At 42.8% G+C, this 25252-nt stretch overlaps 1 protein-coding gene across 2 annotated transcripts in view; it reads left to right on the top strand.

The window, feature by feature from the left end:
* PHACTR2 (phosphatase and actin regulator 2) overlaps positions 1 to 25252 on the top strand; it is a 112532-nt gene that overhangs the window by 75125 nt on the left and 12155 nt on the right. For both annotated transcript variants that reach the window (XM_026649778.2, XM_026649777.2), the window contains 6 exons: positions 6328 to 6883; positions 9469 to 9665; positions 10752 to 10908; positions 12903 to 12958; positions 21863 to 21924; positions 24247 to 24384. In XM_026649778.2, coding sequence (XP_026505563.1) covers positions 6328 to 6883; positions 9469 to 9665; positions 10752 to 10908; positions 12903 to 12958; positions 21863 to 21924; positions 24247 to 24384 — 1166 coding nt within the window. The remainder of the gene's footprint in view (positions 1 to 6327; positions 6884 to 9468; positions 9666 to 10751; positions 10909 to 12902; positions 12959 to 21862; positions 21925 to 24246; positions 24385 to 25252) is intronic.

The following is a 25252-nucleotide window of genomic DNA, read 5'->3' as shown; positions in this document are numbered from 1 at the left end:
TCTAACCCCATTGTGCCACTTTGGCACAGGAAAAAAGTGAGAAAGCTGATAGATCTTCCTAGCTCATTCCCTTAGGGCACGTCTACACTTGCCATTTAAAGCGGAAAAAGTCCCTTTTTTGCACAAAAGCCGTGGGAGCGTCTACACTTGCCAATGACTTTTTACAGTGAAATTCAGAAGTTTCATCGCAAAAAGAAAATCACCTCCACGAGAGGCGTACAGCCAGGGCCGGCTCCAGGGTTTTGGCCGCCCCAAGCAGCCAAAAAAAAAAAGCCGCGATCGCGAGCTGCGGCGGCAATTCGACGGAAGGTCCTTCGCTCCGACCGGGAGTGAGGGACCATCCGCCGAATTGCCGCCGAATAGCTGGACCTGCCGCCCCTCTCCGGAGTGGCCGCCCCAAGCACCTGCTTGTCAAGCTGGTGCCTGGAGCCGGCCCTGCGTACAGCTCTTACCAGTGATGCTTTTGCGGTGATGTGCAAGTGAAGACACATTCTTCCTGTTTACGCAGCTTTTAGCCTCTGGAGGATATCCCACAGTGCCTACGTGATCACTCTGGCCAGCAGCTCTGCTGCTCTGATGCCAGGTAAACAGACGTCCACCCCTTCCCCTGTAAAGCCCCAGGAACTTTGAAACTCCCCTTCCTGTTTTCTTGGCAAGTGCTCACTTATCTGGCCAGGTGACAATGCCTGCTCCACGGAGCAAACAATCCCTTGCTTGGAGCAATGCTGAGTAACTGGAGCTGATCAGTGTTTAGGGAGAGGAGGCTGTGCAGGGACCCTGGATGCCCCGCGATCACCCCCTCCCTTCCCACAAGACCCATCGTCAAACTAGAGAGAGCTGCACTGTGGGATAGCTGCCCTAGAGCGCTGCTCTCAACTGCGATGGAAGTGCTGCTAATGTAAACACTGTCTGACACCTGAGGAATTAAGTGAGTACACAAACCAGCGCTTTACTTTCACCGGTTCCCTATCACCGGTGAAACTTACAGCACAAAAACTCTGCAAGTATAGACATACTCTTACTGTCATTTATAAGGCTTTACATCACTCTGACAGTGTAGGGGCCTTAAAACTTCTACAGGTTTTTATGTTCCTGGGGGAATTGACTGGGAATGGGAACAGATAACTAACAATAGAATAATTAACAATGTTACTATGCACACAGGTTGCTACATTTCTGCTTCAGAGAATGAGCTCAATTAACCATCAACAGAAACATTAACAAAATGTGGGTTTTTTTACAAAAGCTGTTTTCTTTAACTTAAAAACAAACAATTTTCATTAACATGATACTAATATGTAATTAAGTGTTTTTTCAGTTCTCAAGAAGTTACATTTTACTAGGCAGGCAGGCTGCTACACTTCTGCCTCGGGGACAGAGCCTTCCTCCTACATAACAAAAAGATCTACCCTCCTCCAGGCCCCTCGAGCCGCAGTATCAAGAGAGAGGGACAGAGTCTCTCTTGCTTGTTGGCCAGCCCCGCCCCCTGACGGTGATCAACATCTCCCCTGCAGGCACACACGCCCAGTCCCCCTCCCCCTGCAGTGATTTGCGTCTCTGAAGCTGCTCCAGGCATGCTGGAACAGATGCGTGTCCCCCCGCAGATATCTTTTGCATTTTTCTGCACGGGGGCCACAGAAATATGCGGGCCATATGAATTCTGCGCCCATCTGTCAGGAGTAAGTAACTCCATAAAATTATTGGGATTGCATAAGTATAACTGAAAGATGCATTTGATCTTTTGGCTATTACAAAAGATAGTGTGCTAATAATTTATTTCAACATTAGGTATATCATGTTCCTTTAAAAGATGGTAGATACTAATTTATTTGTTTTACACTGGTGGTTTTGAAAATATTTAGCACACTATACCTATTGTAAGGCCCCAAGTACACTTATGGCAATACATATAAATAGAGCTGGTTGAAAATAGGGGGTTTTCCATCACAAATTATGATGAAAATAGAAAAAAAATCTTTTAAATGTTCCATGGAAAATGTCAATTTATTGAAAACTGAAATAGCTTATTGCAGTGCTAATGTGGTGCCTCATGGGAGTTGTAAGGTTCCCTGGTCGGACTACTTCTCCAATGAGGAACCATGGTCATGCCTCTTGGAGAGGAGACAATGCATCATGGGAATCCCCAGCCACGATACATCTTAGAATATATAGTCCAGCCAGGGAGCCCAGCCCATGGAGGAGAATGGGGACATGAGTCAACTGAACTTCAGTTCCTATGAGGCACCATGGCAGTATTTCCAAATTGGAAAAAAATTATCAGGTTTTAGCTGAACTATTTTGTTTTTTTGATGAAAAATTGAAATTTTCCATGGAAAGCAAACATTTTTCACACAAACACAAAAAAAATGTACTTAGTTGAAAAGCCAATTTTCCATCAAAAAAATAGTTTTGATGGAAAATTTTCAGCCAGCCCTAACAATGACAAGAATGATAATACTTCTGACCCAGCTGAAATTGGGCAGGAGAAGTCACAGGGAAACATTCTTGCAGGTTTTCCAGCCTGATTTCAAGTCCAGAGAGGTTCTAAGAAAGAGAAGATTTTTCAATGCCCTCACCTTTTTTAACCAGTGACAATTATAGATTGATTGTATATTATGTTGGGATTTTTAACTTTAAGCATGTGTCTAGCCTCACTGATTTCAACCCTGTGCTTAATGCTTTACTGGATCAAGCCCTTTGCTGGATCTCAGCATCTTGCAGGATTAAGCCCTTTGTAAGCACCCTTCACCGTCACAGAGAGGTTTCTACTAAATATTGTGCAGGAATAAGATACTATTTGTTTCCATTGCAAGTTCCCACTTCTGCCTTTAATTTTTTTTTTTATTTTTATTGATTGATTTGTAAATTAGTCACCCCTAAAGCTCTGCTCATATGCGATACCTGCTTTACGGTGAGGTCCTGCTTTTATGCATGTTACAGCTAGTTTGTGACATAAAAAGAGCAGCAAGTGATTTGCGTAATGTCACAAAGCTGAGTCTCTGCAGATTTTTCCAGGTGCACTGCTCATCACCCTAAACCAGAGAACTTTCTAAATGTCTGTACCCCATAAAATTGTGTTAGAGGAGAAAATGGCATAATAGGCTTTCTCTGTTATTTTCCTGTTTCAGATTTCATACAGCCTAAGCATGGAAGCAGTTTTTGTATCATGAGCTTATTTCACTGTAATAAGTTTGGCCAATAGCTGTATTTTGGTACCCATCATAATCTGCTGTTTTAAAGATACAGTTAAGTGAATTTCTGTTACACATTGTTAGCCTTCTGTTCTACTCTGTAGAACAGGGGTGGGCAACTTTTTGGCCCTAGAGCCACATTGGGTACAGAAATTGTATAGAGAGCCGGGTAGGAAAGGCTGGGGGAGCTATGCCTCCACAAACAACGAGGCATGGCCTGGCCCCTGCCCCTTATCCAGCCCCCCAAAACCCCCACTCCCATCCAACCCCCCTTGCTCCCCATCCTTGACTGCCACCCCAGGACTCCCGCATCCTATATAAACACCCCTGCTCTCTGCCTCCTGAGCATTCCCCCGGGACGCCCATCCACCATCCAATCCCCACCCCCTGACTGCCCCCCCTGGGGCCCCCCGCTCCCTATCCAACCCTCCCTGCTTTCCCCGCCCCACATTACCTGTGGCGTGGGAGAAAGGGGGCTCAGTCCTTTCCCTGTGTATTTCCCCTGCTCGTTTGGCTGCTCTCCCTGGCAGTCGGGCAGGGCTCGTTCCCTGTCTGGGCTAGGCTGCTGGGGATAGGGGCCAAGCATGCTGGGGGTGGGGGGAGGGGCCTGGCTTTCTCTGCCCCTGTCCCCGGCAGCAGGGCCCAGGCCCCTTGACCGCCCCCCTGCAACCCTCCTGTAACACCCCCTGCTCCCCATCCCCTGACCGCACCATCCTGGAGCACCAGGTCTGGTGGCGCTATAGAAGTGCTGCCCGGCTGGAGCTGCAGCCACGCAGCCCAGGCGCTGGGGGAACTGTGACTGTGAGGGAGGCAGGGAGGGAGGGGAGCAGAAGGGGAAGGGCCAGGGGCTAGCCTCTGCCCCGCCCACCACGCTGCCGGGGAGTTGGGCTGGCTCCTCCACGAGCCTGTTCTCACCCCGCTCCCTGGCAGGAAGCCAGAGAGAGGGGTCCTGCAGGCCGGATGTGGCACGCGGGCCATAGTTTGCCCCCGTCTGCTGTAGAAGGAAGGTCTGGTGACCATCTGGCCTAGTGGTCAGCTCATGACTTTACAAGTTCTGCCAGTCTAGTCATCCCAGAGGGAGCCCCAGCTGCAACCTCATTACCCCCTCATGTTCCGGTTGCTCCATCACTACAAAGGAGCTGGGGGGGAAGGCAACCTGGGGGGGAGGCAACATGGGGGGACCCCCACACACCCCCCCACTCCAACAGGTATCAGTGCAGGGCCCCCAGGAGTCTCTCAATGTGGCCAGCCCAGTTACTGAGTTATCCCAAAGTATGTATCCCCCCGGTCATTTCCTATCAGTCTGATGCTCCTCGGTTTGGGGCATGGTTGTGGGCTAAGCAGACTCTCCTCAGTCTCTTAGGGTATGTCTACACTGCAACTAAAAGCCCGCGGCTGACCTGTGCCAGCTGACTCAGGCTAAGGGGCTGTGTAATTATGGCATAGATGTTCAGGCCTTGGCTGGAGCCCAGGCTCTAAGACCCTGTGAGGTGGGAGGGTCCCAGAGCTTACCCAAGCTCTGCAATTAAACAGCCCCTCAGCCTGAGTCCCAGGAAACCAAGTCAGCTAGCATGGGCCTGCCCTGGGTGTCTAACGGCAATGTAGACAAGTCCTCAGTGTCCAGTTCAGTTAGTCAATCTGTTTCAGGGCTTTCAACTCTCAAAGAGCAAGGGAACCCAAATCCCCCTTCACAAAGCTGTTGCCACTCCCTGCACAGTTCTCAGCATCAGCCTTGGTTCTTGGTGCCACATGAAGTGCAGTTAATTCTCCCACCCCGTTTCTTCTGGGCTGCCAATGTCCTTAAAATGTTCCTCCATTGGGAACACACTTTGCATCTGTTGAGGAGCAGGGCCTCCTAGAACAGTATTGCTCTATTCCCCAACCTGGTTCAGTGTGGGGCCTGTTGACCCCATTCCATACTTGGAATGTTAATCCACTGATCTGTTATGTGATTCTTTTTTAAATGCTCCCATTCACTGTCTTAATTTTAATGCATTTCCCCTGACAACAAAAGTGTTTGACTTCACCAGTGTTTTGATTAAAAGGATTTAATTGTATGTTGTTGTTTTTTTAAATAAGAGTCAGAATTCTTGTATTCTCTCCCAGCTTAGCCACTGACTCATTGTGTGACCTTGGGCAAAACAGCTATCTGTGCCTCAGTTTCCCCATCTGTAAAGTGGAGGAGAAAAGCCTTACAAGAACATTGCAAGACATAATTGGATGATATTGATAAAGTGCATTTAGATATTTCATATGAAAGGTGCTATGGAATGGCAATAATGATGATAGTCTATAATACTCTGACAAAAAAACGTAATAGGAAAGGTTAGTTATAAAGATCGTTAACTTTAGCTGCAGACTAACTGGGATTATTTGTATCTTTTGGTGGCCAGCATTGTTTAGAAAAGAGGGACTAGGGAAGTTTTTTCACTGGAGCTCGTTCTCCACAGAATGCATGCAACTAATTCTCACAAATGCTCTATGTGCATGTACATCTACAGGAAGATGTGCATGTACATCTACAGGAAAATGTACAATCATGCTTTAATGATTGTGAAACAAGACTTATACACAGACATAGTAACATTTTCAAAAGCCCCTAAATGATTTAGGAACTAAGTTTCATTTTTAAGAGTGACTTAGCACTGATATGCTTAAGTCCCACTGAAAGTCAGTAGCTCATAAGTCTCTGAGTCACTTTTGAAAATGAGACAGGCTTCTGTCACCCAAGCACTTCTGAAAATTTGTCCTGATGTGTAGCTAGCTATTCAGTCAGGACAACTGTGTTATTATTTTAAACAACTGGATTTTTAAGATTATTACCAGGCATTGACCTAGTGGTCACCACAGAGTGATGACAGTCAGGATCTCTAGCCTCAGCTCTAATGACCTTGGGCAAATACTTACACCTTCTGCCTCTACCCACCTCTAAAACTGGAAGTAATAAGACTTACCTACCTCACAGGGGACTTGTGAGGACCAATTAGTTAGCTGATGTTTGTCAAATGCTTAGAGTTATAGAAGTACTAAGTACAGTTATTTTATTATTAAAATATCAATTCAAGATACAGTTCAAATGGTTTTAAGAAAAACTGCATTTCTGAGGTTGTAAAATGTTTGTCTTTTCTCATTTTAGCTAGCTCCTCTCACGTAAAAAAATTACCCGTCTCCAAGTCATCTTCTTCACAATCTCCTTCATCCACATCATCTCATCCGAAAGCCTCTAAGGAGACAGCACCTAGTAAAACGGGCACATCAGGGACTTCCAGGGGCAAGAAAAAACCCGGGAAGCAGTCAACCCCACGAACCCGGGCAGATGGGGACGTTTCTTCCACCTCCAATGCAGCAGCAAACAGTTTAGAAACAAAGGTGGAAAACTCTCAGCCAGAGCAACCTCCCGTCATAATTTCTGAATCTGAAGCTACAGACCAGCAGAACACACTGATTGTCCCTCCTCCTCCCACTGCTCCTCCTCCTCCACCGCCGCTGCTGCCTTCCTCTCCTTCTTCAGCCAGTCAGTCCACTGACTCCTCAGAAACACCAGATGTACCCATTAGCACCGAAGCAGGCCTGTCTGTCCCAGGCTCAGATTCTAATCCTCTTCTCCAGACTGAACATGAAACAGACAATGAAGACCTTAGCAGTATAGCCCTAGACAATAGCCTGGATAGGAGTGAAGAAAACACAACATGGTAAGACTCTACTGTCATTTATAAGCAATAAGGTACACAGCGCATTGCCAGGGGTGGTGAAACTATTCAGATAAAGTAAGAAATGCTCTCAGTCTTGTACCTTTGCCTAACACTTGAATTAAACCTATCCGATCCAAAACTTTAGTTAACTTGTTTTTCATTATTATTCATTTTCACTTGCCTTTACACTTCCATGTCCCAGGCACAACCAGAAGTAGAAGTGGCAAAATATATGAACAAAATTCAAAAATGCTTTCCCAACATAACCAGAACGACATTTGCAATAGCAACTGCTCCCCTCTGCCACCCTTTTATAAGAATAATAATATATATAAAAAAAATACCCTGAGCAGATCTTTCTATCAACCAGAAAGGAAGAAGAATCAGAGACTCTATAAAGTCCAGAAGGGACTTCACTATTGCCATTCTGCATAAAAGGAAGGGGCCCAAATATTACAGTGATGGGCATCAATACCAAACCCTAAATAATCTTCCCCCAAGGCCCTGCCCTTGCACCACCTCTTCCCCCAAGGCCCCGCCTCCCATTCGCTCCTGTCTGCCCCCCCCATAGCTCCCCGACTTTTAAAAGTGATGGGGCCATGGCCCCCTGCCCCTCCCCCGCTGCCCCCCGTTCTGGTGCCCCTGAACCCAGTCACTGTCAGCATTAAACAGTGTTAAACAAGGTCTGTGGTTTGGTATCCAGAAACCTTAGCCTGCTTGGTACCATGGCAAGCACACCGTTAAAAATCATTCAACCTTTTATTAAAGATACAGAGAAGAAGGAAAAACAGTTAAAGCACTGGAAATGTATATCAGTGGTTCTCAAAGCTGGTCCACCTCTTGTTCAGGGAAAGCCCCTGGCGGGCCGGACCGGTTTGTTTACCTGCCGCATCTGCAGGTTCGGCCGATCGCAGCTCCCATTGGCCGCGGTTCACCGCGCCAGGCCAAAGGGGCTGCGGGAAGCGGTACAGGCCGAGGGATGTGCTGGCCGCCCTTCCCACAGCCCCCATTGGCCTGGAGCGGTGAACCGCGGCCAGTGGGAGCTGCGATCGGCCGAATCTGCGGACGCGGCAGGTAAACAAACTGTCCCGGCCCGCCAGGGGCTTTCCCTGAACAAGAGGTGGACCAGCTTTGAGAACCACTGATGTAAAGTATTAAGAAAGGCTTTCTTTTTAACAACGTCCCTTCTCCCCTTTCCCTTTAGCTGGAGAAAATTTAGAAGTAAACCTTCACCTCCCCACCCTTTGTTTGACGGTATCGAAGATGGCAATAATTGTCCATTTGGGGAGAAGAGAAGTTAGTTGAGATGGGCTGAAGCTGCTGTTGTAGCTACTGTTGTTAAAGTCTGATCCGGTTTCATCTCAGGTGGTGTTTGGGATTCATCTGGGGTGGTGATGTATCTGGGTCCCTCTCTCTGGCCCAGTCTTGTCAGAATATCCCTTGGGATTAGGACGAAGAAGATCTGGGGGGTCCCAGCATATGGTGGAGTTGGCAGCCATGAGGGTAAAGCTCACTCCAGTAACCTCCATCTATTCTTCCATTCTTTCCCCCCCCCCCCCCCCCCTTTTCTTTTAAAAAAAAAAAAAAAAAGGGGGAATGATGGGTGGAATAGCCCATCCCTTCATTATTTTGTCCACCAATTAGGCCTAGTTATCCGACACACCAATTTTGGTTCATTAATTTCTGGTTCTACAGCTTCTGTTTTTACCAAGCATGATTTCAACAGAGTCCTTGAATCATATCAATGTGGTCTTTTTTTTGTTTGGACTAATTTAGTGTCTATGTCTGTTTCTCTTGCACTTGTTTATAACATTCATTACTAAAATCAACTTGACCAACTTTTCATCAACATTTGTTATTTTAGGTTATTGTAACGTCTTATGGACTGAGCTCACAATTAGGGTAAACTTATCAGCCCCATTTTCACAACAGTGCTCTGTTTTCCTCGCAAGAGAAATCAACATCATTCACAACCACACTAAGCAGTTCTAGTTTCTGCACTTAGGTGGCATAAAGGGGCTGTAATCCAGATGCTAATCACCAGCAAAGAATTCCCCTGGCATAGAGGAACTCCCGGCTAGCACATCTGTGCCATGATCAAGCCCCTGTGCCTCTGCCCTTCCCCCTCATCCCACACAGAGGGTAGAAGGGCAGTGGGCATGGGGCAGCTGTGCTCAGTTGCCCCAGTGCTCCACTGATGTAGGCTCCATTAAGGAGAGGTGTACACAAGTGGTGTAACTTAGAACTATCTGGTAGCAGCAGTAAGTGATGGAGTCAGGCTTGCCTTCAGATCAGGGAGCTGGAACTGACCCTTTTGTACCATCCCATCCCCCTACAGCAAGCAGACTTCTGGCTCAGGAGAGAATCTCCCGCACTGTATACATCTCCAATTGTTGGCTGTTAATACTTTTTATGTATTACTGGTGCAGCTCATCATTAAGACCATTCGCATCTCTTTATATACAAGATTAAGTCTGTCTGAATAAAATAGCTTGTATTTTCATGCTTGCTTATCCAGTCGGTCTCCTTTTGGTGTTCTGTGTTGCTTACCTTAACGTTACAGCGTCTTTATTATGTATCAACAGTTCAGTTACCAAAGAAGACCAGGAAGAGGAGACTCCTAACCTAGCAAGTCCTCAACCAACAGAAGAACCTCCTGAGCTTATGGCCAGTCCGGAAAGTGAGAGCAGCAAAGAGAGCCACACCAGTGACTCCGATTCAGATGGGCCAATACTCTACACTGATGATGACGATGACGACGACGATAACACAAGTGCAGAAAGTAAGACAATTTTAAAGAGGGATGTGTGGGGGAGAGATGGTCACTTTATATGAATGGCAAAAGTAACCCATCAGTGAGCAGGTAGTTTAACTCAGCTATTTTCTGGAAGAGATTCCTTCATCTTTGGTTATGGACTTCTCAGGCATTTGACTCTCTTAGCACAGATGATACACTGTGTGTGTGAAAGTTTTGAAATTTCATCTGAGTGACCTATCTTGGAATGATCAGGAGGAAGCTGTTTGTCACCGTGCTGAGTTGGGATGCAGGGGAACGGCAGTCTCGGTTACACGATTGCTTGAGTATTTCATTCATTTGGCCATTGGTCCAATACAAGGCAAGCAGTATTAAAAATGTTATTTATAGGGGTACGGTGTAGCTCAGTGGATTTCTACTGAGATTGGGTCCCACCATTAATTGAAGTATATTGGTGGGGCAGTGTTGGGAGGCATGCATTGTCATTGTCCATGCTGTATCTGGTTTTTGGATGAATAGATGACTACAGCCCCCACAGCTTTCCATCTAAAATACTTTACAAGCACTAAATGCACTTTTAAAAAATGGATTTTCTCTTTTGTGATAATTTAACAAATTAGGTAATGTCTGCAGAGTGCTTTGAAGATGAAAAGCACTATAAAAGTGCTAAGTAGCATTAAAAAATGAGGAGGGGGAGTGAGGGAGAAGAGGAGAATTAGACTGAACAGTGTAAGGCTTAAGAAAAGAAAAGCAGTTTGCTAAACATGTTGTTAAAAAAGGAAATAAAGTAACCTATAATGTATCAGATTTCAGGGAACCTCAAGCCCAGATTTCTCATTTTTATCATATCACTTCACAGATAATGGGTGAAGCTTGTAAATTCACTCACTATCTTCTAACATCTTGGCTGTCAGCTTGTTCTTTTCTGAGTCCTTCAGCCTTTTATCGTCATGAGCCAAGTTGAAACTATTTTTCTTCTGATGTTAATTAAAATTCCTCTTTTGCATGTGGAAAAAGAGGCTGTTGTGGGGATGTATTAAAAGTTCTTGCTGATCGTTTGCATCTGTAACCTGAGTGTGAATGAACTGTCTGTCCCCCTCCTTTTTTCCTCAGGCTCTTTGGCAAGTAAAATCCGTCGTAGGGATACTCTTGCTATCAAACTTGGCAACAGACCATCTAAAAAAGAATTGGAAGACAAAAACATCTTGCAGCGTACCTCTGAGGAGGAGAGGCAGGAAATCAGACATCAGATTGGAACGAAGCTAGTGAGGTATCCATTGCAATCTGAGGGTGGGTTTGGGAGGTAGGGAAAAAAACAAGAACATTGGCATCACATCTTAAATGCAGCCACGGTATTTGGTGCAGGATATTCTGGGTTGCCAGGTCTGTGAGCACCTAATATATTCTTATGATGTGAACTAAATTATTTTGTGCACTTGAGAGCCAGATAAAAAACATATTTTATTCCTTAACGGTAGGTGTGGTGCATCATGTGTGTAGAATTCATGGGGCACGTTCCCTTTAATAATAATATAGGCGTGTGGTTCTTGCCACTGGTGTCCTGGCCAAATTCCAACTCCAGTAATCATATTGTGCTTACCTACATTTCCTCCATAGGTTAAACTGAATACACTGTTCTTAAGTTCTTGCCTTGCATAGTATTGGTGGTACTGACGTGCTGCACTCCAGAGGTGGCTGCATTTTGGCCATGGATAATAGATTATTAAGCCACCTTAGTGGCTACATGGTTATGTTCATGTAGAGCTTTACACTCAAAGGGGAGTGTAAACCTGTGAAATCACTATGAAGTTTAACACTTATTCTTATCAAACTTTTAACATTTCAGTCAGCACCTGGCACTTTAAGGGTCTGATTCAAAACCCATTGAAGTCAATGAAAGTCTTGAACTACTGATGAAAAACACTATATAAGAGCTAGGTATTATATTATTTTATATTATTAATATTGTTATTATTCAATGGGCTTTGGATCAGGTCCACATTTTCTATGTACTTTTCACAATGAGTGATTGCTAAACAGATTAAAATCACTCATTTTTAACCCTATCTGACTTTGTTCAAACTCTGTAAGCTGGAGATAGTCATGTGCACACTTGAAAATTTGTACATAACTCAGTCCTCCATTGACATAGGCTACTTTAATATGTATACACAGTTAGTGCAGCTCATTGCCTTAACAGATTTCTTCTCTACAATGCAAATCAATGTGTTTGTGGGCAACTTCCATTATTCAATGCCAGTCCCCTGTAGCTACATCTCTCCTGCTTCTCTTACCAGAAAGTCCATCCTGCAGAGCTCAGCTGCTCAGCCCCACTTTCCAGCCTTCCTCTGTGGCTCCAGCCCCTCACTGAAGCTTCGTGCACTCGCCCACCCTGTCTTTGCCCCTTCCTTCCATTTTCCCACAGACCTGCTAAGATTATCTAGTGCAGGTTCCCAATCTGATGGACATGATGAGATTAATTATGCCAGTGATGCTCCCTGGTGAATCATAGGAGGTTTACTAGACAGAGAAGCTGCCTCCGAATCTTCTAACTTTCACAGATAACCAATGTTAACTTTCCTGTTGAAATGTCTCCTGCTTCTTTGCAGCCCAGAAGTGAATTTTTTTAGTAAATTTATGACAATATTAGCCATGTTTTATAGGATACAAGCCTGAAAATAAGTAGCTTTGAGACATTTTTAAAACGTTCAGATACTTTTTGGCATGTAGGTAACTAAAATAGTTTTGATTTAAATCTCCAGACTTTGCATATATGTAGCACTCAGTCAGTAGTGTGCATTTTGTTGTGTTTAAAACAAATGAAATTGAAAGAATTTATTAATGCATGAAAATATTCCAACAGTTGCACAGTATATTACAATACAGTACAGAGAGTTTTTGTACAGATTATTCCTTCAAACTAGATCCCAAAATGGAGTATTTTAGAGCCTTTTTTTAAAGGTTTGCACACACAGTTACCATGATTGCATCCACACATTGGTCATTGGCATGTCTAAGTGGCCAACTGTGCCTCAAACTAGACATATGCCGGCTCAGTACCCAGTGTATGTGCTCAGTTGTAGAAATTGCATTCTGATTAACTATGCAGTTGTACACCTACCCCTCAGTGGTAAATGAATAGCATTAAAAGACTGATTAAAGGAGTTCCATTGCACACTTTAACAAAGCAACCTACTGTTTTTATTGTTAACCTTTGATTGAGAAATCTTGGCTTATAAATGGTCATTTAATTTGTACTCACAGGAGACTTAGCCAAAGGCCCACGACTGAAGAGCTAGAGCAGAGAAATATCCTGAAGCGTAAGTATTCTATGCAGATTAGTGTAATTATTTATTCAGCAAAAAAGCACAACTGTGGGATTCATTAGGAACCGTGACAGTTAGTATAACATGCTAGATTCATGCGTGGAGAGAAATGATGCTTGGTGAAGTAGCATCTTGACATTAGACCCACCATAAATCTGTAATGGCAGCAGTAAATACAGGCTGTATTCTGGGAGACAAACTGAGTCATCATTGGTCATACCCATACTCTCTCCCTTGACATCAGTGGAGCTGCATGAGTGTGACTGAGCGCAGAATCTGCTCTTACTGTTATAAAAATCAGTCAGACAGGTACTCCTTAAAGGTATTTTTAATACTTTTTAATCACTCCCCACTAACTTTTATAAGGAGGAAGGGAAATATCCTGTGCCCCCCAAACGGGGGTAGATATGAGTGAGTAAAGTATAAAGAGCAAAAGAGAGGTGAAACGTCCTGGAGGAGAGGAGACAATACATTCCAGTTCCTTGAAGATGTCAAAGAAACCATTGCCTCCCTAAAGCTGTATTAGTATTGCTGGGTTCCTGTGTAATGGGGAGGGAAGAGGAGAGGCAGCACGCCGCCAGTGATGGCAGCCCTGCCCACCCTCAGATCCGCTTCTCTCATAATTATAGTTGTGCATTTTTCCATATTGCCCCTACGCACGGAATATCCTCACTCAACTGATCCATAAAGCTGCCACTCATTGCTCAGGACTCACACCTTCCCTGAAAGCTACAAGAAATTGGCCAGTCATCCTGAATAGGCTGAGTATAGCTGATGTGTTGTTTAGTTGTTGAAAAAAACAATGGGTATGAAGTATATTGTACATACTTTGATTGTTTGCCCATCTTTCCCCTTATTTATGTTGCTCGCCTACTCAAACGGGTAAGCTCTTTGGGATAGAGACTTGTGTCTTCCTTTGTGAGTACCCAATACCTACCATATTATGGGTTCTACCAGCCTATGAGTGAGTAATAAATGACAGCAATAATAATAGGAAAATTAGTCCATTTACAACCAAGAAAACCCATCATCTAGACCTGATGTGTAGAACTTTTCTAACCATCACATAAATGATACAATGTGTGAAATGCTACATTTTCAAGCACATAGTCAACCATTGCATGCCTGGAATCCATCTAGACACAATGTGTGAGTGGAAGAGAGGGAGAGAAGAAGGCATGGATGGCATGCCCTGTGAAATCCAAGTGACTCTGGCAACATCACTTGACCAGGCCAACAAATCAAAAAAAAGTTATCAGCTTTCAGGGAAACCATAAACCTGATAAAATACCAGTGGTGTCATCCAGCATCTCAAAAGTTAACTAGGATAATTACTAAAACTGTAGCTTCTGGTTATCTGCTATGCAGTGTGGTACATAAAAGAGGGTTCAACAAAGTCCTAGCCAAGAGGTGATCTGCAATAAATTTTGTAATGTGCAAAATTTGGAATCTGTACATTACACTATCAAATGTAATAAAGATAAATTGTGAAGTATAACCATATTAATCTGATAACCAGTCAGCAAACACTGGACCACATACCGGGTTTAAATTCTCATATAGTATTTCCCAGAGCCCCGGGGCTGGGGGCTTCTGCCCCGCAGGGGACACCGGGGCTTGGTGCTTCTGCCCTGCAGAGCGCACCGGGGCTCAGAGTTCCTGCCCTAAGGGGCGCGCTGGGGCTTGCAGGGGCTCAGGGTTCCTGCCCTGCGGGAGACACCAGGGCTCGGAGCTTCTTCCTATAGCCTTTGAAAATATTTACCGGACCTCCACTCTGGACAGCTCCGGCTGAATTTAAGCCTGACCACATGAGAAAGATAATTCCAAAAACTCGTACGAGTATATCACAAACTACTTCTGCTGACTTTGAGGACACCAGTTACACTTTCCCTGTTCAGGTCTAATAAACATGATCTATCAACATGTCAAAGGACACAATCAAACTAAAAATCACACCTAGAAATAATTTTTGACCTACTACTGTTACATGTAACACCAAAGATGAATATAGATGATAGAGATTAGCAGAAGATAAATATTTTCTCTGTCGTTTCAGCTTGTTTATCTTATGGATTTGACAGCACTTTGTGTATAGTAACTTTCACTGTTTTCATGTATAAACAGTCATTTTCCATGAAAAGACAAGCCTGGGAACTTAAATTTATAACTCTGCTGGACACTAAAACCCATGGTTTTAACAGAGACACTGGATTTATGGCTCATTACCATTTGTAATACACCCTACTGCCTGCTAGCCTTCCATTTTTCTACAACTGCAGAGGTGTTAATTGCCTACTTTGTTTTAAGTGGTCTCCTACAGTGTGTCTATGCAGGATTGTTATGCTTAACAATCTTTCCCACCTTGAATTTAGCTTGAACACTCAGGTTACCTTCCCCTGTGTGAAAAATCCACACCCCTGGTGACGTAGCTATGCTGACCTAAGCCCCCTGTTGCACAGCGGTAGGTTGATGGAAGAATTCTTCCGTTGACCTAGTTACCACATCTCAGATCAGGTCTGCACTAGTGCTTATGTCGGCAAAACTTTTGTTGCTCAGGGGTGTGAAAAAAAACACACACCCCGAGAGACATAATTTTTTCCGGCATAAGCATTCATGTGCACAGCGCTATGTCGGCTGGGCACACTCTCCAACCAGTATAGCTACTGCCACTCATTGAGCTGGTTTTATGATGTCGACAGGAGAGCTCTCTCTCGTCTGCATAACGCGGCTACATGAGTGCTCTTACAGCGGCACAGCTGTATCAGTACAGCTGTGCTGCTGTACGCTTGTAAGTGTAGACATGGCCTCAGGGAGGGTGGATTAACTATAATACTGGGAGAATCCCTTCCATTGCTGTAGTGAGTGTCTACACTGCTGTAAAAACAACAAAGAGTCCTTGTGGCACTTTAGAGACTAACAAATTTATTTGGGCATAAGCTTTCGTGGGCTAGAACCCACTTCATCAGATGCATGAAGTGGAAAATACAGTAAGCAGGTATAAATATACAGCACATGAAAAGATGGGAGTTGCCTTACTAAGTGGGGGGTCAGTGCTAATGAGGCCAATTCAATTAGAATGGATGTGGCCCATTCCCAGCAGTTGACAAGAAGGTGTGAGTATCAACAGAGGGAAAATTATTTTTTTTGTTGAAGAATGACCACTTTTAAGACTGTTATTGAGTGTCCAGGGAGATTGAAGTGCTCTCCTACTGTTTAGTGTTTTAAGTGTAAATATACCCTCACCTACCTGGTCTCTCTCATTTTCATGTAGTATTTGTGTGAGTCTTGCTCAGAGAAGCAGGAGAAAGAAAAACGTTTCAAAAATTTAGGAAAATTTGATTGTAAAAGGTGGCGTGGGTACTCAAGAGCACATGTAGTATCTGAAACTACTTTTTATTCATTTTTAAAATTTACTACATTTCAAGTCGATAGTGATCTTTTAAATGCCAAATAGGTGTGTTGCTTATGTTGACAGTGCTCGTAGCCCATTACCAGTGTAGGTTTTCTGAAATTCTCTTAGCTCTTAAACCAAATGTACTGTTTATGGGTTTATTCTGCCCACTTCCCATGGACAGTTCTGAAATGTCTACATCCCTCACATTCCTGTGTTGTTGTTGTGTGCAGGATTTGTGAACGTGTCAGAATTTCTTTCATAAAGCTTCCTTTCTGCTGTCATGGGTTGTGTTAGTGTTAGAACTGCCCATAAACAGAGCAGTACTGGAGCTGGAGAAAAATTGTGATTTGATTTATTTTTTAGCATACATTTGGGATAGATGAGCTGATGCACAGATCAAATTGATCCAAATGTTTTCCCCAAAATTAAGTTGAATCCAAACCTTTCATAAGGTTCAAAAAAGTTTTAATACTTTTTTTTTTTTTTGCACCTCTAGCTAAAACAAGGATTTATTATGTCAAAAGATATTTTTTATTTTTATAGTTTCAGCTAAACCAGGAAGTACTGGAAATCCTGTGACAGAGATTCTAGCCTGATTTCTAGATCACAGAGCCTTGGATAAGTGTGTATAAGCATCCAGACTTTTGTACCCTTCCACATTAAAAATAAAAAGTTAAGCAGTAACTTGAATGAGTTCTAACACAGGCTGGTTTCTTGCATGCTGACTTTGAAACATTTTAGATGTGCACCCTTGAATCAATTATAGTATTGCATTACAGCAAGGAAGCTTTTTCAACTCTCACATGGAATCAAGTTTACAGCCGTTGTGTTTTTCTGTAGCTGTGAAGAATAGCAAGGCTTTCTGGACTGTGTGCCTGTCCTCTTGCCAAGCCTGGCTTTTTAGAAACATGATGTAGCTTTTGGTGCTAGTTAGGGAATATTAATGATTATCTTTCTATGTGAAAACAGAAAACAGAAACTGCTTTTTGCTTTCCACAGCATTCCAGGATCCTAGTGCTTTGTTTGCCTTCTTTTTCATTTCCCTAGCAATCCTACAAAGTAATCTAAACATAGCTAATCCCCACAGGGACTCAGTGGAAAGTTCAGTTTTACGCTCCTGGATTACTTTATAGTTGAAAACAGAACAGTCCTTATGCAGAAAGATTTCTCTCTTTTCTTCCTGACTTTCTGTGGTGAATTAAATGTCCCATAATGATGCCAGGGTCTAAAATGCCAGTATTTGCTGTCACGGTAGTGGCATAGATGTTTATTTCTCCAAGGTCACTGATTTAAAGAGACACCAAAATATCCCATAATTTACATCAATTTAAAATTCCTCTAATCGAGGATCAAATTCTGGCTTGGGCAGTGCCTTCATGTATGTTCCAGAAGCAGCAGCCAGGAGAGGAAGGAAACCATAGAATAGTTTTTCCGGTCAAATTCCAGCTGCCCTTCAACCCAGAGGAGATGACTGTAGGTCGTCATAGGTGGAGCTGCAGAGGGACATTCCAGGATAGGGCCTGCAGATTGCGAGCGTGCTGTGTGCATTTAACTCTCTGCCCCGTACAAATTTTTGCTCCTAGGGTGGAGAGCAGCCAAACTGTGGTTCCATGAACACTTCTTTTGCAGCATGAATGTTCATGGGCAAGTCAACCACTTTCATACCTGCAGCCAGAATTTGGCACCGAGGAGGGATTTTCTAAAGTGCCTACGGGAGTTAGGAGCACATCTGACTTTCAATTGTGATCCTGCTCCTAAATCACTTAGGCATCTTTCAAAATCTCACCCTGAATGGCCAATTACAGAAAACAAAAACATTATTCTACTGCTGAGAACTGTTTTAAGGACAGTATTTATGTAGGAATTACAATAAAACAATGTTTGGTCTTCTTGCCCAACTATCGCCTGTGCATCCTCTTGTGGTCTAGGGTCTTGCTACGGGCAGCCTGTCTCCGTTTTTCCCTCTTGGACTGTTCAAATAAAACTTCACCCAGGCATTTTCTTGGTCAGAAATATCCCTCCTTGGAGTCTGGGTTTATTAATATAAAATAAACTCTAAATAAAACTTAAAATCCCAAACAAAGTCCATTCATAATCCCACACAACACAAGGTTTCTCTTCCTCCCCCAGCCCTTCCTGCCTGGGGCCTTTTGCATTCTCTCTCCTGCATAGACTGGATGTTTCCCAGGGGTCCCTAATATGGTCAACTCCCATAGTCTGAGGGTCTTTCTCACAGAACCTTTTGCAGACTCCACAGCTTCCTGAGCTTCTCCCCTTCATTGCAGAGCAGCCCAGTGCTGCTCTTTCTAGGGCAAATCCCTCATCTCTCCCAGATGGGGATCATTCTGTAATCAGGGTTGACTAGCTGTAGCCCTCCAGCCCTGAAGGGGCAAGCCACCCTGTTACAGTGTGAAAAGGGTGTTTTATGTGTGAGTTACAGGGTTGAGTGCCTTAAGTCAGTGAGCCAGCTCCTCAGGCAGTGTGTCAAAGAACTGTACGTAACCACAGGATTTCAGTCCTTTTGCTTTAGGGCTTGAGTTTTATTTCTCCAAATAAAACAGTTCAACATAAGTTCAATATCTAAGCCATGTCCTTTCCCCTGACAGCAGGGTCTCTTGATGGAGCTCATCTACTCAATGCAGGTCTCACTCTTCAGATCCTCTGCCTGGATATAAAGGAGGGTCTCTAGTCCCTTCTGCTGGAGCTTTCCTCCAACAGAGTGGCTTCCAGCTAGAGCTGTTCAGGAATGTTTTGACTAAACATTTCTTTGGATTCATCAAAACCAAAACGTTCTTGTGGAAATGTCTCAGTTTCAACTAAAATTGCAGTGGGAAGATTCTTTGGTCCAGGATGAAATTTCAGGTGAAGGAACAAGGGTGGTGGGGGAGAGCGAGAGAAACAGACAGACACACACACAATACCCAAGTGATTAGAGCACTCCTCTGAGATGTGGGAGACACATATTCATGTCCCTGCTCCAAATCAGGCGGAGTAGGGGTTCAAACCTGGATCTCCCACATCGCTAACAACTGAGCTATTACTAGTGGGGGCGGTCTCTCTCCTGTTAGTAGTTTTTCACAAAAGAATTCAAAAGGTCTCATTTTTACTCGGATGCAAAACAAATATCCCAATCTCAAAATTATTCACAAAATGGAATTCTTTCTGGCCAGTTCTACTGCCTGCCTTTCTAGCCTGCTCCCTTCAAGGTGCGCACTCCCAGGCCTGGTTGCTAAGGAGAAACTCTCTGCTCTTTTCTCATCTCTAGCCTTCTCCCTGAACTCAAGCTTCCCGACAGGCCTGGCTCTGAGTCACAATCTTCAACCACGTGACCCCAGGATTTATTCCCTTCGCCTTGGTGGCACAGGGGGCAGCTGAGCTCTGACCCCCTTAAAAGGCCAGCACATCCTGTGCCCACTGCCAAGTAATTGTATCCCCAAATTTAAAAGAATTATGGTCTAGAGAAACAAAGATCAGGTAGACTAAATTGATTAATAATGGTTCCTTGTGATATAAATTCAGAGACGTGATCCCAGTATTTCTCATGTGAAGATACTTACCATGCTTTAGGACATACAGTGATTTAGACAAGCAAGAGAATTCAAAGTTATTAATAATTAATTTTAGAAAGAAAATAACAAAAACGGGCAACAGTACAATGTGTGTGTTCACTTACAATCTCTTCTGGGCTGTCTCCCTCATGAAGAGCTTGCAACAGAGATTACACCTGGGAGATCCAGTTCCTGTAGGGGGCAGTCTTCTCTAGATGAGCTAAAACCAAGTAAATTAATCCCTAAATTAATAGATCCGGTTTAGTTACCTTAGATATTATGGTTATTGATTACAAAGGGAAGTTTGTTTAAAAGTAAGTCAGTTCCATGTGAGTTATCATAAATATACTAAAACAGCTATTAAATGGGCAAAGGTTAGTGATCTTGCTAAACTCTATGAAATACAGTAAAGGAAAGAGAGCTTTAGTTAGATTACTGAAAGAAGTCATATGAAAAATATTCACTTCTGTATCTCAATAAACGTAATTTCAATCATAGAGTTAATCTAGCCTTGGCAGTCTTTGCAAGATTTTATCTCGCTTGAAGTTTGGTGGCAAAATCTTTTTGAGGAGCAGGGCTGGTGTTGACATTTTCTTTCTGTTGCTGTGATTTTCTTCTGATGCTGTTTTTTTTGTTTTTCTTTCTCTCCATCTCATGCTTTATCAAAGGAAATTTACAAGGACTGAATGATGTTCTGTCTTCAGTGATACCCGGGCCACTCCCAGTGAAAACGTGTACAACAGGTGTACCTGTTGAACAACCATAAGCCTAACGCCTAAGCGAGATTCAAACTCAGTTTTGGCCACATTGTATGTTCACAGTTTGGCCATTTATTATGGATGAGAGCAAATCATTCTGAACAAGTGTTCAAAACTGTGCTCTCACCTTCTTCTAACGCAGTTTGGTCACATCCACAGTGGACAGATAAACTCCTTTAGAACTAGAGTTGGTCCTGAACCAAAACCCTCAATCCAAACTTGTGACCTTGGGGAAATGTGGATCCAGATCTGAACTTTGCAGTTCAGCCAACATCTCTGATTGGAATAGTTCATCCACAGTAAAGATACACTCACACATAAGCAACAGAGCTGGGCAAATCATACAAATAATTTTCTGCAAACATTCATCAGTTAAAAACAATTTGCTTCACCCATATTTGTACCCCTTTTTAATTTGCTTTCCACAGACATTCAGGCAATCAGTTTTCACTGGCACAAAAGTTTCTGGAAAGCAAATTTAAGTTACATGCACAAATATCTGCAGAAATTTTAAAGTTGCATAGGCAATTATTTGCCCCATCTGACCAAGGAACAGAAATCATAAATTGTGATTGGTCTGACTAATCACACAGTTAACCAAGTCAGCTCAAATAATGAAAATCACATACTCACTGAGAACTATTAATGATCAATCCATGGAGTCTAACAAAAATCAACAACAAAACAAGTCACTGACTAATTTCCAGTAACAAACAAATTTGAGGAATTTGCTCTCTGCTCATGGATATTCTGGGAGCAAAAAATAGAGGTTAGGTTCATCAGATAGGTTATTCATTGCCAATTATTTTGGCTGCAATTTTCTTCTCACAATTAAACTCTGATTCTAGACTAAGGTAAAGGGGACCTTGGGAATAAAGGCAATGATGATCTTAGTCTCTTGGCAGGTAGGTGAAGCAGCTGTGCAACTCCTTGTTTTTTATTTCACAGAGTGGAAATGACTGTAGCCTCTCTGCTATATTCCAGGCACAGGGTGATAACTACAGAAGGCTGCAGAGTTGGGAATCGGAGAGGACAGAAAAAGGCAATGAGAACACACACAAAAAAAAATAGGATAGCTCAGAAATGAGAGTATGCATGAGCCAATATTCCAAGGCCTGAAACTTACTGCCAAGAGAAATTTACCATATACAGTTATAGTCCCCTAGTCATCCCCTTTATTTCTCTCTTCCAAAACCAGAGAAGAATGAAGAAGAAGAACAGGAAGCCAGGAGGGAATTAAAACGCAGCCTCAGCAGAAAGGTGATAAAATATTTTGTGTGTAATATACTTGTGTGTATAATGATGAGAATTTTTCTTTATACTATTCTAAAGTATATTCAGACATACTGACAAAATTCCCTCTCCCATTTCCATTTCCCCAAAAGGTAACCCCTGTTTAAAAGATAGAATGGGCCAAAGTCATCCTTGGTATAAATCCAGTCTGTCCAATTTTCCCTAGCATTTTTACAAGGCGGAACTGCCACCTTTGAAAGAAATGTAGGGCCCGACTGTGGTTAGCCTTTGCATGTGTGTGCAAGGAGGGGGTGTGAGTACCAGGAGCTTTCCCGAGTGTGCGTGCACACACCCGTGCAACCACAGGTGTAGGTACTTGCCTCTTTTGGAAAAGGAGAGTGCTGGAAGAGGTGTGAGGCTTTGAACAGCCCTCCACCACTATCCCATACACAAGCCAGTAGAGCTTGCCCATCACAGATGGGAGCACATACTGCATTCTCCTGTTCAGGGTTGGCCTAACTCTGTTCCCATTGAAATTAATGGTAAATCTCCCACTGACTTCAATGGTAGCAGACGTAAGCCAACACTGAGGGTTTTTGAAAATCCCACCCACAGTGCCTCAGTGACGCACAGTGTCTCTCAGAGCTCTTAGTGGGATAACAGCACAGTCCTGATCCATCGAGTGTATCTAAATCACTAAAATTGATTATCAAGACCAAAGTGGTAAAACATTGCAATGCAAGACTCTCCCAACAGGTAATGTATACCTTTTTGCTTGTCTTTCCTAGTCTAGTCAATACAAGAGAGAACCACAGTATACAAAATATTTATCATTGTGCCCAAGTCAATTATTAAATTGACTTTTTTGATTGTGATCTTCCTGTTAATCTCATGAATGTCTCTTTTTTCTGAATAATGAGAAGTTTAAAACCTTAAAAAATAATTTTACATATATAATATATATATATATATATATATATATATATATATGCACACATTCTATATATGTGTGCCCATATATATGTGATCCTGAAGCAACAAGCACATAAAAAATTATTTTTTTTCTAATTGTGTCTAAGTTGCTTGTACACATGTGCATGTTATGCAGATTAGGGCTATATTCTGTTCTCCATTAAACTAATGCAAACCCAATAATTTCAGCTGGATTTTGGGAATACAGGAATTGTCATACTAGATCAGATCCAAGGTCCATTTAGTTTCATATCCTGTCTCTGACAGTGGCTATCACCAGATGCTTCAGAGGAAGGTGTAAGAACCCCATAGTAGACAGATGTGGGATTATCTGCCCCCTACCCGGAGCTCATCCTGGTCCCTAATAGTGACAGATTAAACCCTGAAGCAGAAGGTTTAATATCCCTTCCAAAATTGTGTTATTAATTGCAATAATGTTGGATAGTCTTGCTATCCATACAACTATCCAATCCCTTTTCAAATCTTGTTTAGTTTTTGGCCTCAGTGACTTCCTGTGGCAATGAGTTCCACAGTTTAAATCAAACATTCTGTGTGAAAGTATTTCCTTTTATCGGTTTTGAATTTGCGACCTTTTAATTTCATGGAATATCCTCGTGCGCTTGGGTTACGAGAGAGGGAGAATAGAAGTTCCCAATTTACCTTCTCTATTCCATTTGTTATTTTTTATCATGTCCCCTCTTATGGGTCTCTTTTCTAAGGTAAACAGTCCTAGCTTTTACAATCTCTCTCCATATGAGAATTTTTTCCAGACCCTTGATCATTCTCATTGTTCTTCTCTGTACCCTTTCCAGTTCTGCAATATCCTTTTTGAGATGAGGAAGCCCCATAATATGACATACAGTTTTCCTACACTTTCAAAAATATATGTGCAATAGGAGAATTTTGTTTACTGTGACAATCATTAATTTGTACTTTGATTGGGGTGACTCAGATCATTTGGTTCAATATCATAATAAAGATAGACTCTCTGATTCACAAATTCCTTTTGTTAGAGAAACCCATCAAAAACCTGTTTTTTTTGGTACTGAAAAACAGATGATTGTAGGTATTAATATAAATACTAGCATTGTCTAAGAGGGTAAATAGCACCAGTGTAGCAAAGTAAAAATTAATGTTCTGGAGATGATCTGTCAAGTTTCTTTGTGGCCTGTCTGACAAAGATTAATTTTATACTCTAAGAAACTAGGTTGCACTGCTTTCCAGTTCCTGTTTGATGTTCCCAAGATGGTGCCTTTTTTTAGACACCTGAAAGTGACCCTGATTAGAAATACCTTTAATGTTCTCTTGAGGTTACATCATACCCTAGGTTTTATTTTGGCTTATTCAATTTACTCTTTTTCCACCTCCTGTTCACAGCTCAGTCTGAGACCTACAGTGGCTGAACTGCAGGCAAGAAGAATCCTACGTTTCAATGAGTATGTGGAGGTAACGGATTCCCCGGATTATGATCGCCGAGCAGACAAGCCTTGGGCAAGGTTAACTCCTGCAGACAAGGCAAGGGACAAATAGAGATTGAATTCTATAAATTTCAAAATATTTCTCCGGTCTTATTTTCATCCCTCCACACCAGTATCATTAATTACATCTTCTTGAGGCAGTGACATTGTCATGGTACCATGCATTGCCCACACACAGCAGAACCCACTCAGGTGCCTATTAAAATTGTACTTACCAGCTCACTTGTGGCAGTTCAGAGATGAATTTCTCACATTTTTAAAATCCTCCTAGGCCAGTTACGTCACTGCTATCAGCTTTTAGTTGAAGTCCTTGGAATTCAACCAAAGTTTCTGCAGTCAGAGGCCTACATGCTGGCCCTTAAGTGCTGCTTTTAAAACTAATTACAGTGAAATGTAACGGGCTCTCCCATTACTGTAAAAATGCTTGACCACATGAATACACCATCACTACAGTTGTCAGGTGACCAACTGCATGCATGCACCATTGGGAATAAACTCAGCCTTCAACGTCAAAATCCTGCATCTTTATCCTGCAATTTAACAGAGCAGTGAGATTAACTAGGTAGTAGAGAGAACTTTAAACAGTGAAAGAAGCTACCGGGTTGCTTATTTACTTATATAAGTAGAGTTTTAAAAATTAGGTAAAATAATTCAGAAGAAAGGTCATGCTTTTTTGGTGAAAAATCATAAAATATTTCAGGCTTACTTTGCTAAAAAATGGATTCATGTCTGAGAACAGAGTGTTTTCATTCTTTGTGGCTGCAGATAACTTGAGAGGGCCGAGCGTAAGGAACCAGCTCCCACTCAGAAGGCAGTGGTAGCTACTAGTCTCAGCTTCCAAGTGACTTTAGCAGTTCGCTCCAAGTACAGTGAGTTACACTGTTCTAGCCTAGAGGGAACAAAGA

Source organism: Terrapene carolina, unplaced genomic scaffold, assembly GCF_002925995.2.
Source record: "Terrapene carolina triunguis isolate 2854851 unplaced genomic scaffold, T_m_triunguis-2.0 Scaffold85, whole genome shotgun sequence".
NCBI lineage: Eukaryota > Metazoa > Chordata > Testudines > Emydidae > Terrapene > Terrapene triunguis.
This window is presented reverse-complemented; position numbering and strand designations above follow the sequence as displayed.